Source organism: Saccopteryx bilineata, chromosome 1 (assembly GCF_036850765.1).
Source record: "Saccopteryx bilineata isolate mSacBil1 chromosome 1, mSacBil1_pri_phased_curated, whole genome shotgun sequence".
In the NCBI taxonomy this organism is placed as follows: domain Eukaryota; kingdom Metazoa; phylum Chordata; class Mammalia; order Chiroptera; family Emballonuridae; genus Saccopteryx; species Saccopteryx bilineata.
In genome coordinates, this window is record NC_089490.1 from 210,389,989 (window position 1) to 210,401,208 (window position 11,220).

General features: G+C 51.8%; 1 protein-coding gene across 2 annotated transcripts in view; it reads left to right on the forward strand.

Moving 5' to 3' along the window:
- Positions 1 to 10,731, forward strand: part of PGBD5 (piggyBac transposable element derived 5) — a 124,558-nt gene extending 113,827 nt beyond the window's left edge. Inside the window, exons 5-8 of one of the 2 annotated variants that reach the window (XM_066234882.1) lie at positions 1,424 to 1,621; positions 6,881 to 6,986; positions 8,734 to 8,853; positions 9,063 to 10,731. In XM_066234882.1, the coding sequence (XP_066090979.1) occupies positions 1,424 to 1,621; positions 6,881 to 6,986; positions 8,734 to 8,853; positions 9,063 to 9,339 (701 nt within the window). In that variant the 3' untranslated portion in view covers positions 9,340 to 10,731. Of the gene's footprint in view, positions 1 to 1,423; positions 1,622 to 6,880; positions 6,987 to 8,733 lie in introns of both variants that reach the window. The other variant, XM_066234892.1, reaches the window with a different exon arrangement.
- Positions 10,732 to 11,220: the final 489 nt, after the last annotated feature.

An 11,220-nucleotide genomic window follows, 5' to 3' on the forward strand; every position in this document is an offset into this window, starting at 1 on the left:
GATGGTTCCGATGGCAGTGGCCCACGCCAAGGGCTGCTCCCATCCCCAGGGATGCTGACCTCCTGGGTCTGGGCTGGTTTCCACCAGGAGAGTCCAATTCAAAGCCAAGCCTGAAGGAGGGAGTCCTAGCTGAGCGTCCAGCTGTCCCTGCTAGGGTGCACATAGATCGCTTCATAAGATAATAGCCAGAGAAAATGTTCATCAAATAATTGCTGTTTCATAAAAGGGTCAGATTCAGGAGGCCTCGGCTACTGCTGGGTTTTCTTCCTCCCCTCGCAGGAAGAGGCAGTTATCTACACACCCTTATCCTGGTTTAGCTCGTCTTCCTGCCTTGTTTAAAAGAGTTCTTCTGTTTAAATCTTAAGAGTAGAGCAGTTTGGGCAGTTTTGTCCTCAGAGGATCAAGCTGCAGTGCGCCCTCCCCCTGTGGGACCCCAGCCTCCATGGGATCTCCCTTCCCCCACTGCACTGGTCATGGAGGAAAGGAATCCCCCCACCATGTCCTCGGGCCTGGGGTGGGGATGCGATGATTTGGTGCTGATATGGACGTTCCTGGTGATACTATGTGGGCCTCCAGTAGGCTGAGAAGAGAATGAAGGATGAAACTGTCCCCAGGTCTCTGTCAGAAGTGTCACCTCCCAGGCATCCAGACTGAGGACATGGGCTTCAGGGAGGACGGGTCTTCCCCATGGCCACCTGGCTCACTGGCCCCTGAGCAGGGGGACCCAAAAAGGCCTGGAGCCCAGGGCAGAACTTAGAGGCCTCCTGTTCCCACTGGTCTCTGCTCACAGCCCCGCCCTCATGGAACCTTCTGGGTCTTCAGGGCTGTGCAGGTGCTTCTCCCTCAGGAAGCCCCCCTCACTGCGCTTCATGCTCAAAGGTGGGCGCTGCCTTAGCACACACAGTCTGATGGCTCTTTCCTCTGCTTAACATCACTCCCAAGGGGTTGGGCCACCTCTGGGTGCTGTGCAGACAGGATAGGGGCTGGCCCTCGGTCAGTCAAGTCTTAGTGACAGTGTCAGTTACGGTGACCTAATCAGCTGTGAGCCTGGGGGCCTCTTGGAGCTATGGTTCCTCTTTTGTGTGGGGGATTAATAATGGGAGTACAGAAGTTTCTGGAAACGGAAGGGATACCTGTTTTTTAGCGCTCTAACCATGAGAGCGCTGTTGCTTCCCTGCTTATGTTATGTCTTACATGTAATCTTAAATATACTCATGGATGTTCTGTAGAGACATCACTTCTGGGAGAAAAGTCCCCAAACTTCAGCAGTGTCTTCTAGAGAGAAGTCTAGAGGACCCATCTCCCACACTCCAGCTTCAGATGGGCAGTCACGTCCAGTCCCTGAGCATGCCTGGGGCTGGGGGAGCCACTGGGGACTCCAATGATGTTTCTGCGGTCTTGTGCTTCTGCCCTCCCCCACCAGGGATTTACTGCTGCGGCCTGCTCAGCTCCAGGAAGAGTGACTGCACTGGCCTGCCCCTGTCCATGCTGACCAACCCAGCCACGCCACCTGCCCGGGGCCAGCACCGCATCAAGATGAAGGGGAACATGTCCCTGATCTGCTGGTACAACAAGGGCCACTTCCGCTTCCTGACCAATGCCTACTCGCCTATGCAGCAAGGTGAGGGCATGGCCGTGTGCGTGGGCAGGTGTCAGAGGGAGGGAGCCTGTAGCGGGTGAGTCTGAGGTCCCATTGCCCACAGCTCTGGCTTCCTGCACCATTATGCTCTGCTGCTGAGCCTCGGGGTGCAGCTCCTGCTGCTTGTTGCTGTCAAAGAAACAGCGATGGTGGGATTTGCAGGGGACAGAGGCAACCTCCCGTAGGTCCCCTTTACCATCCAGGATCCTATAAAAATCTGTTCTTTTATCTTTTCCGTTTATACCTTAGAAGTTAACGACTTGCTCTGGGTTTTGTTGGGTGCTCAGTTGATTTTGTCATTACTCTAACTTGGGATTTAAAATCCATTGATAACAAGGGGTTTATTTAGCAGGGAGTCTATATTTAAAATACTGTAGCTAAGCCTGACCAGGCAGTGGCACAGTGGATAGAGCATCGGACTGGGATGCGGAAGACCCAGGTTCGAGACCCTGAGGTCGCCAGCTTGAGCATGGGCTCATCTGGTTTGAGCAAAAATTCACCAGCTTGGACCCAAGGTCGCTGGCTCAAGCAAGGGGTTACTCGGTCTGCTGAAGGCCCACGGCCAAGGCACATATGAGAAGGCAATCAATGAACAACTAAGGTGTCGCAATGCACAACGAAAAATGAGATGCTTCTCATCTCTGTTCCTATCTGCCCCTGTCTATCCCTCACTCTGACTCTCTCTCTGTCTCTATAAAAAAAAATTTTTTTTAATAAAAAAATAAAATAAAATACTGTAGCTAAGACATTATTAAATTGCTGAAGAGGAAATTAAAATGACAAAGGGGCACTTTACAGATATACTTACAGTTGTGTGGTGTATATGAAAAGTCCCTGTGTGCCTTTACATTATAGGGCATCTTTCCTTGTCACTTCTGCAGGAACAGTATCGGGAGCTCAGTTGTGTGTGCATGTGTGTGTATGCATATGTATGTGCATGTGTGTGGTGTATATGTGTATGTTGTGTATATAGGTGGGATGTGTGTGTGTTTTAAATGTCTGTTGTTTGTTTAGTCCCATCCCTCCCCCCCACACAGAAGTAGCATTACATTTTGATGAAGATTACAATTCAGGGACTCAAGTACATGGGCATTTTTATCTTCCGTAGGTTTAGAGGGTATGGAAACTACCCCTCTCCAGCGCTATGTCAGGTGCACTTAGAGGAAATGCTTGGAGTTGACTTTGCAAGTGGGAAGTTAGAGGTGAACTGGGCTTCTGTGCTCTAGTGGGTGGGGCCTTGGGGCAGGGCAAGGGCATGTTAGTGACATGTTTGGGAGTAGCATGCAGGAACTGCTTCCCATCAAGTTATTTTGATAACCTCTAAAAATATGTCCCAAAGCAGGACATTGCACTGACTGAGCTGGATGAAATGGGTAACACAGAGAGGACCATGTCTGGGGGGCGGGGGGAAGGGTGCAGTGGGACTTCAGAGGATAGATCTAAAAACCCTGATCTCAAGGGTTGGAATCCTTAAATCAAGGGAATGAGGAAGGAAGCTATTGATCAGGGAAGAGCTGATTTTTTTTTTTTTTGGTAGTTTTCTGAAGTGAGAAGTGGGGAGGCAGAGAGATAGATTCCTGCATGTGCCCAACCAGGATCCACCCGGCATGCCCACCAGGGGGCGATGCTCTGCCCATCTGGGGTGTTGTTCTGTTGCAACCAGAGCCATTCTAGCACCTGAGGCAGAGGCCATGGAGCCATCCTCAGCGCCCGGGCCAACTTTGCTCCAATGGAGCCTTGACTGCAGGAGGGGAAGAGAGAGACAGAGAGGAAGGAGAGGGGGAGGGGTGGAGAAGCAGATGGGCGCTTCTCCTGTGTGCCCTGGCCAGGAATCGAACCCGGGACTTCTGCACGCCAGGCCGACGCTCTACCACTGAGCCATCCGGCCAGGGCCTTTGACCTCATTCTTTAGAAGTGCCTGCTCTGCATTGTTCACAGTGGCCAGGACATGGAAACAACCAAAAAGCCCATCAATAGATGACTGGATAAAGAAGATGTGGCACATATACACTATGGAATACTACTCAGCCATAAGAAATGATGACATCGGAACATTTACAGCAAAATGGTGGGATCTTGATAACATGATACGAAGCGAAATAAGTAAATCAGAAAAAAACAGGAACTGTATTATTCCATATGTAGGTGGGACATAATAGTGAAACTAAGAGACATTGATAAGAGTGTGGTGGTTACGGGGGGAGGGAGGAATAGGAGAGGGAAAGGGGGAGGGGGAGGGGCACAGAGAGAACAAGATAGAGGGTGACGGAGGACAATCTGACTTTGGGTGGTGGGTATGCAACATAATTGAACGACAAGATAACCTGGACTTGTTATCTTTGAATATATGTATCCTGATTTATTGATGTCACCCCATTAAAAAAATAAAATTATTAAAAAAAAAAAAAAAGAAGTGCCTGCTCTGTCCCAAGGTGGGTGTGTCTGTCTGGGGTGTGTATGTGTAGACAGGTCGTCCACCTTCTGCTCTGTCCTGTGATTTTGTGCTCACATAGTGATCCACGCCAAACTCACTTTGGTGCCTGGTACCCATGGGCTTTCTTTTATGTATTTTTTGTTAAATGGCAAGGGTTGGTTGACCAAGAAGCCCTGTCCCTGTGCTGGAACCATTTATTGCATAAATCTTCCTTTCCCTACTTAACTTTAAACAAGACGGTAACAGCTTATGTATTCTAAAGACTGCTTCTCAGCATTTTGCTGTGACCACATGTACTCTTTTCAAACTTGAGCACAATTGCCAATTTTAGAAAATCTTAACTACAAGTTACAAGTATTTTAGGAATTGGTTTGTTGTTCTTTACTCCAGAGTCTAAGGAGACCTGAACCTTCTTTCAAAATGTATAAGCATGTGCACAAGCTTTTTAAATGTGACATACTGTCACATGTCAAGGGATGTGCCCATCAAGAACTAAATCCTGTTGCTTTTCTTCTGAAATCCATTTTGATTTTCCTACCTGAGTCGCTGCCCACGTACGACTCAGATTCCATGAGATACACGTGAATCACGAATGTCTCCATAGGACCCTAAGTCAGGTTCTGACTCATTCTGACTCACAGAATGGCGGGAGGGATGCCAGCCAAGTCACGGAAAGCCCGTGGGAGGTGGGAGGCAGAACTGCTGGAATGTTGAAGACACAAGGTTTCTTAGATTTACGCAGTGGCACAGAGGTGGTCATGTGGGGTATGGCTGTGCCTATGGGTCCACGTAGAGCTGTAAATGAACAGGCTTCACCCAGAGGTCTGTGGGCTATGTGCATGCCTCTCCTGGTTAGGATGTCAACAAAGACAAGAAATACCAGATAACTTCTCACCTACATTTCCAATGTCTATTTTTGGGCCTTGGAAAAGGTGACTATAGGATAGAAACCTTACCCTTTCCAGATGGAATAGTATCTTGACGTGCAGAGGGTTGTCCTGGAGGAGGGCAGTGTGGTTTCTAAACTGGGGGACTGCTTGAGGAGAGGGATTCAGACCTAGGCTCTGCAGCCGCTCTCTGGAGATCTCAAGCTGAAATGTTCGGTTTTCAGTTAGGAATGAAAAGGATGGGAAGAAAGGCAGAAATGAAAGTCGGTCCCCTGTGGCCAGGTGTGTGGGGACAGTGGTGGTCCAGAGCTAGTGCCCTGGCCATGCTGAAGCTTGGAGGCCAAAGCTGCAGACCATGGGAGCTCCAAGCACTCGGCCACACACTGAAGTTTGTCCTTGGAGAGAAAGCCTGATCCTCCAGGGACTGGTGACTCAGAGAGGCTGTTCTCCACTTCTGGGAAAAGAACAGAAAAGGACCTGTTTCTTTAACATGTGGGTATGAGCAGAGATGGTCTGAGCTGCGCGTACCCATGTGGACTCCCTAGGGCTCTACAGGGGCCTCTTTAGCCCCAGAAGGTGCTGTAATTGAAAGTTGGACAAATGAAAACAGAGCTGGAGATGGGACACTTCCCAAGGCCTGGGTCTCCCGGAGGGACGATTCCCACCAGGTCTTGGTGTGAGGCAATGGCGGGGATAAGGGACTGAGAGCAGGTGTGGTCAGGAGGAGTGTTAGAAAGAGACAGCCCTCCTGGATGGCTCTGGGACATGTCCACCCAGGAGCTGGTGAGCCCAGCTTTGCAAAATGCCCTTGAGGTCGGGTCCTCTGATGATAGAACATCTTTGAGTGGAGAAGGCATTCGTAAGCAAGTGGAGTCCAGAAACTTCCAGCCAAGAAGAGGTCCCTGGTCTGCACATATCTATCTGATCCTCAGAATTTTAGGAAGTACATCGCCTGGGCCCAGTCCCCAGCCTGTGAGACCACACCTCTGTGGACATCTCAGTTCCTCACCAGCTCCCCGGTAGTTCTCTAGTGTGAAAAAACCAGACTTGTTTGGGGGCAGAGGCAAGAAAGAAAAAAGAAGGTCCAGTCCCAGGACTCAGTCTATGCAGGTAGATGTGTACAACTGTTATGTCCCACATGTCTCTCAGTGAGGGGGGGACACTCCAGATAAAGTCCCTTGTGCTGCAGGGACATGCCATTTCTACTTCAACTATAGTTCTGTAGTACTAAAACTTCACAATCCTTTGAACTAATCCTCTAAACACACACACACACACACACACACACACACCACCCTACCCACCCCCCCACCCCGACAAAAGGACTGTTCTCAGTCCCGTCATGCCTGGGGAAGGCTGGGCGGAGGAGCCAGTCTGGAAAGCTCGACCGCACCTGCGCACTAGGCTGGTTGGAAGGCGTTCTGTGCGGTGTGGGCTGCAGGGCGAGGGGAAGCTAACCTGTGCCTTCTCTTCTCATGCCCTGCCAGTGTGACTTAGGAATTTTGCCAGGACATGGGCATCAGTGGTGCCCCTGGGAGTCTGTCCCCTTTGTGGTAGTGGAGGGAAAGGTGTGTGTGGTGTGTGTGTGTGCGTGTGTGCATCCAAGCACAGAGTTTCAGTACCACGGGGCCCCCAGAAGTCCTGGAAGGCATGGCAGGGCCAATTCTGGGGGCAAGGACACCTTCTTATTCTCCTGAGCCTCGAATTTCAGCTTCTGCTTTGACAGAGGCAGGTGAAGCAGGTGGAAGTGACTTCCCGTGCTCCCTGATCTCAGCCTCTGCCACCTCCTCCTCCTTCCCCTCCTCCCCCTCCTCCCCTCCCCACTCTCCTCAGGGTGGAGACACGCACATTTGTCAGTCACAGGTAAGGCGCACTTGGAGGAGGTGGTCAGAGGAGATTGAACCCCTCTCTTCCCTGCAGGGGTGATCATCAAGAGGAAGAAGGGGGAGATCCCCTGCCCCCTTGCAGTGGAGGCATTTGCTGCTCACCTCAGCTATATCTGCAGATACGACGACAAGTACAGCAAGTAGGTGACTCGGCCAGCTCCGTCTGGGGGTAGGGAAGGGGGAGGGGGCTCCTGCAGTGTCACTGTTTCAGAATACAAAAGCTGCTGGGTGGTCAGTAGTTGCCCCAATTTCAGAATTGAAAAATGAAGACCCAGTAATATAAATCCTGAGCCTTCATCTTGGCCTCCCAGGCTCAGCCTGGCAGCTCCCTCCACTCTGTACCTGTCCCCTTCTCCATGTTCTCCCCACCGCCCTCCTCTACCTCCCAACCCGCCTCCCACCCCCGCCTCCCTTCCCCACTTCCCTCCCCCACCTCCCTTCCCCACCCAAAGGTGCCTTTCCTTCCTTTCACCTCTCAAATTTGCTGTCTCTCAGCAGTTGGCCTAGACCCCTGGTCAGCAAACTGAGGCTCGCGAGCCACATGCGGCTCTTTGGCCCCTTGTCTGTGGCTCTTCCACAAAACACCACGTGCGGGAGCTACCTTGATAAGGAATGTACCTACCTATAGTTTAAGTTTAAAAATGTGGCTCTCAAAAGAAATTTCAATTGTTGTACTATTAATATTTGGCTCTGTTGACTAATGAGTTTGCCAACCACTGGCCTAGATCCTATACCATCTGTGTTCCTCCTGGTAGGCTGGACCAACATCCTTCTGGTTCATGTCCTTGGCATTGTCACAGTGAGCTGTATGTCTGCCAGAACGCGCTACTTAATTATCCCAAAGATGGTAACCTGCACTAGGTGTGGTCTCGTCCTGAGTGTCTATGTGGGATAGATGGTTCGTGCCCACAGTGCCATCTCCTGGCTGGGCACCCTTATGTTCCTAACAGAAACTAAGAAATGATTGCTATTGGACCTCGGTTTGCCACTAAGTTGCTAGTATTGGGACTCACACCCAGAACAGGATCGGACCAACCCAAGAGGCGCCTGGGCATTTACTCAGCCCTCTTTGAGGGCAGTCGACATCTTTTGGACTACTCATGGTGGAGAGGCAAGGTCAGGGACTGGTGCGCCCCGGAAAACTCAACGTAGGTGGAAGGGGGCCCCCGCCTTAGGGTGTCACTGAGCTAGTCTTCGCTGCACACAGTCCACGCTCAGCACCTGGCCAAGCCATGCGGTCATGACCAAGAAGCCTGCATTGTGGAGTCAGCGGCTGCTGGGTGCCACTCTGAGTGGGCATTTGGGCTGTGTGCAGGGTGTGCCCCGCAAACACTTCGCCCTCGGGGAGCAGAGACAGATGTGTGGATGGAGGACAACGCAGGGAGAGTCTGAAGTCGGATGGGTGCAGGAGGAGCCCTGTCCTCATCCTTAGGGGTAGAGGAGGCCTCCCTGAGATGCCATCTGTCCTCTATCTGAACGGAAGGTGGGATGGTGAGGAGAGCGTGCTCTGCAGAAGCCTGCAGCTGGGAACAAGCATGACCTTGGGAAGTAGTGCAGTGTGCACAGAACACAGCCCTCTGGAAGGGTCCTGAGCCGGCCCAGCCCCCCCCCCTTCCCAGGCCCTGTTCTCTGAGCCACGGAAGGCCAGGCTCCTGGTGTCAGTATCTCATCCCCCCACCTCGTGATGGGGCCTGTTCTCATCTGTCTTAGGGAAAGTTCCTTGTGACAAAGCCTCAGCAAGAGCTGACCAGTACTACACTCCAGCCTGCCTCCTCCCCCCCAGGCCCCTGCTGGCCGGGATGGGCCTCTGGGAACTCTCGCTCCAGAATTAGGAGTCCCTGAGCCACCTGTCTGGGGAAGCCTTTCTCATCCCCTCTGTTCTCGCAGGTATTTCATTTCTCACAAACCAAACAAGACCTGGCAACAGGTGTTCTGGTTTGCCGTCAGCATCGCTGTCAACAACGCCTACATCCTGTACAAGATGTCGGACGCCTACCACGTGAAGAGGTACAACCGGGCACAGTTTGGCGAGAGACTTGTGAGGGAGCTGCTGGGCCTGGAGGGTACCTCTCCAACCCACTGATGCTGGGGGCCTGGGCTTCGAGAAGGACCAGGTGGAGGGGGGGGGAGAGGAGGGAGAGAGCCTGTCATTCCAACCTGCCTGCCTAGAGCTCTGGAGACACGAGCTCTGGGAGGGGTGCTCATGGCCTCTGCAGGCACCTGACGGATCTGGTCAGGAGACAGCTGCTGCCTGGTTTTCATTCAAAGAAGAGCACGTCCTCCCTCTGGGCAGCGGCCACTCACCTCATGGGGATACCGTGTGAGGACAAGGAGCCACACTCAGACTCCACATGTCATGTGCCACCAGGGCTACTGTTCCGCTCAGCAGGACGTTCTGTCCTCATGACCCCGTGGAGCCTGCGGGAGAGTTCAGCTCTTAACACCAGGGACCTGGGGAGGCTGTGGCCACCAAAAGTACCAGGGATGGGATGAGCCATAGCATGTTGTGCTAAAAATACCTGCTTTGTAAAGATGTGAAGATCCTGGTGACACGGCTTGCTCTTAGGCTGTGTCCACAGGTGACCAGCAGCAAGCGGAGAGTGGCCCTGTGCTGCTAAGGTCGTTCAGGTGTATAGAGGAGACCAGAGAGTTTTCCCGAATTCGCCTCTCAAGAGCAGCTTAGAGCAGACCCCGTGGAAGAAGAGAGGATCAGGTGTGGTGACGAGTGGGGAAGGGGTTCCAGTCTGATGAATGAACGAGGCCTTCTTGCTCCTGTCATCTGTGTGGCTGGTGATGGGGGAGAAAGGGGAACTGCCAACGATCACAGTGAAGTGTGATGCTATTTTTATTTTTAAATATATCTTCAGGTTATTTTCTTACTATTGCTTCAGATCTTCTGTAAAAGGAAAACGTCTCCTCTTCCTCACCCCTTCAGCCCCTTGCCTCACACCAGTTGCGGCTCCTTGCATGATCATGGTTCTGTGTCCTGAGCCCTGTGCCCACTCCAGGGCCAGAATGGGCAGCTCTCTTCCAGAACGAACATGGTTGCACCCACCCAGGATCACAGGGGGCCTGTGGGCCTTGAGCTTTGTCATAGACCTTAACACCGGCAGAATTACTTGTTTTGAAAAATATGTAGCATTGCTCAGACAAACCACCAATGTCCCTACAGGTGACCCCTCGCTGACCTCTTCCCCTCATGTGTAGCAAGAAGCCTGGTGGTGTTTGCCTATCACAGGCACACCCTTGGGATGGTACGGCTAGTTCTGTCCACCCTGCGGGGGTGGGTGGCCAGCGTGGTTGTCTGATTTCTCATGGGCTGGGGTTTGCTCACCGCAGGACAGGAAGGAGTACGCAACAGCCAGGGCCCTGCTTATTCCCCACCACATCTGGGGCTCTTTCGGAACCGAAGCTCACGTGTCTCTGTGGGAGCCCTCAACTGGAGTAGCTGACGGGTCTGGCTGTTCCCACAGACGAGAAACAAGTAATTTCTGGAGTTCCATGATCCCCCATCAACTCTCATTTTTACAAATGCAAAATCTATTCTACTCAGGCTTTGGGACTTTTTTCCATGTCCACACTCAGTGACTTAACAGTGTTGCTGGCAGCATGCCCCCAAACTCTGTCATTCCTGTGTCCTCTGTTCATGACGGCGACCTTGTCCTCGGTTTCATTCAATGCCACGGATTGTAGGCCAAATTTTAAATTGTGTTTTAAAACACCTTTGCCATGTCCTTTAATTGAATTGAAAGCACTTTTACCATGTGGAGAAATATATTTTTAATTTGTGATGCTTTTCTACAAGGTCCACTATTTCTGAGTTTAATGTGTTTCCAACACTTAGGGAGACTCTGATGAAAGCTGACAATTTTTTTTTTCTGTCCAAATGAGTAAAAGAAAAAAAAATAAAAGTCTATTTAGATGTTGATTCTGTGTCAGTATGTGAATCTGTTACAAGGTCGTTGGGTATAACCGTGAGACTCATCCTCAGCTCAGGTGAGGGGCTTCTGGGGGGTCATCTATGAAGGAGGAAGTAAGGTGACACGCCATCATTGGTGAGTGACATCAGCAGTCACCAGCCCCACCCCTTCTCCTCCTCTAGTCTGTGTTGAATGGCAAAGCTGTTTCCCCGCAGGCCCTGGAAGCGGGGTGGGCACGGCTCACCAATGCGCTGACGCTGACGGGAGTGGGAGCAGCACGTCTGGGGGCTGTCAGCCCACACGCTCACTGCGCTGTCCGGTGGGGAGTGGTTTGATAGGCATAACAATACAGGTGAACAGCTGAGGACTGTTCTTGCATGGCTCAGACTGCTGCCTGGGCACCAGCTCTTCTCCCAGGGACCCCTGTGAGGCAGGCATGGGCTGTAAATGTCCC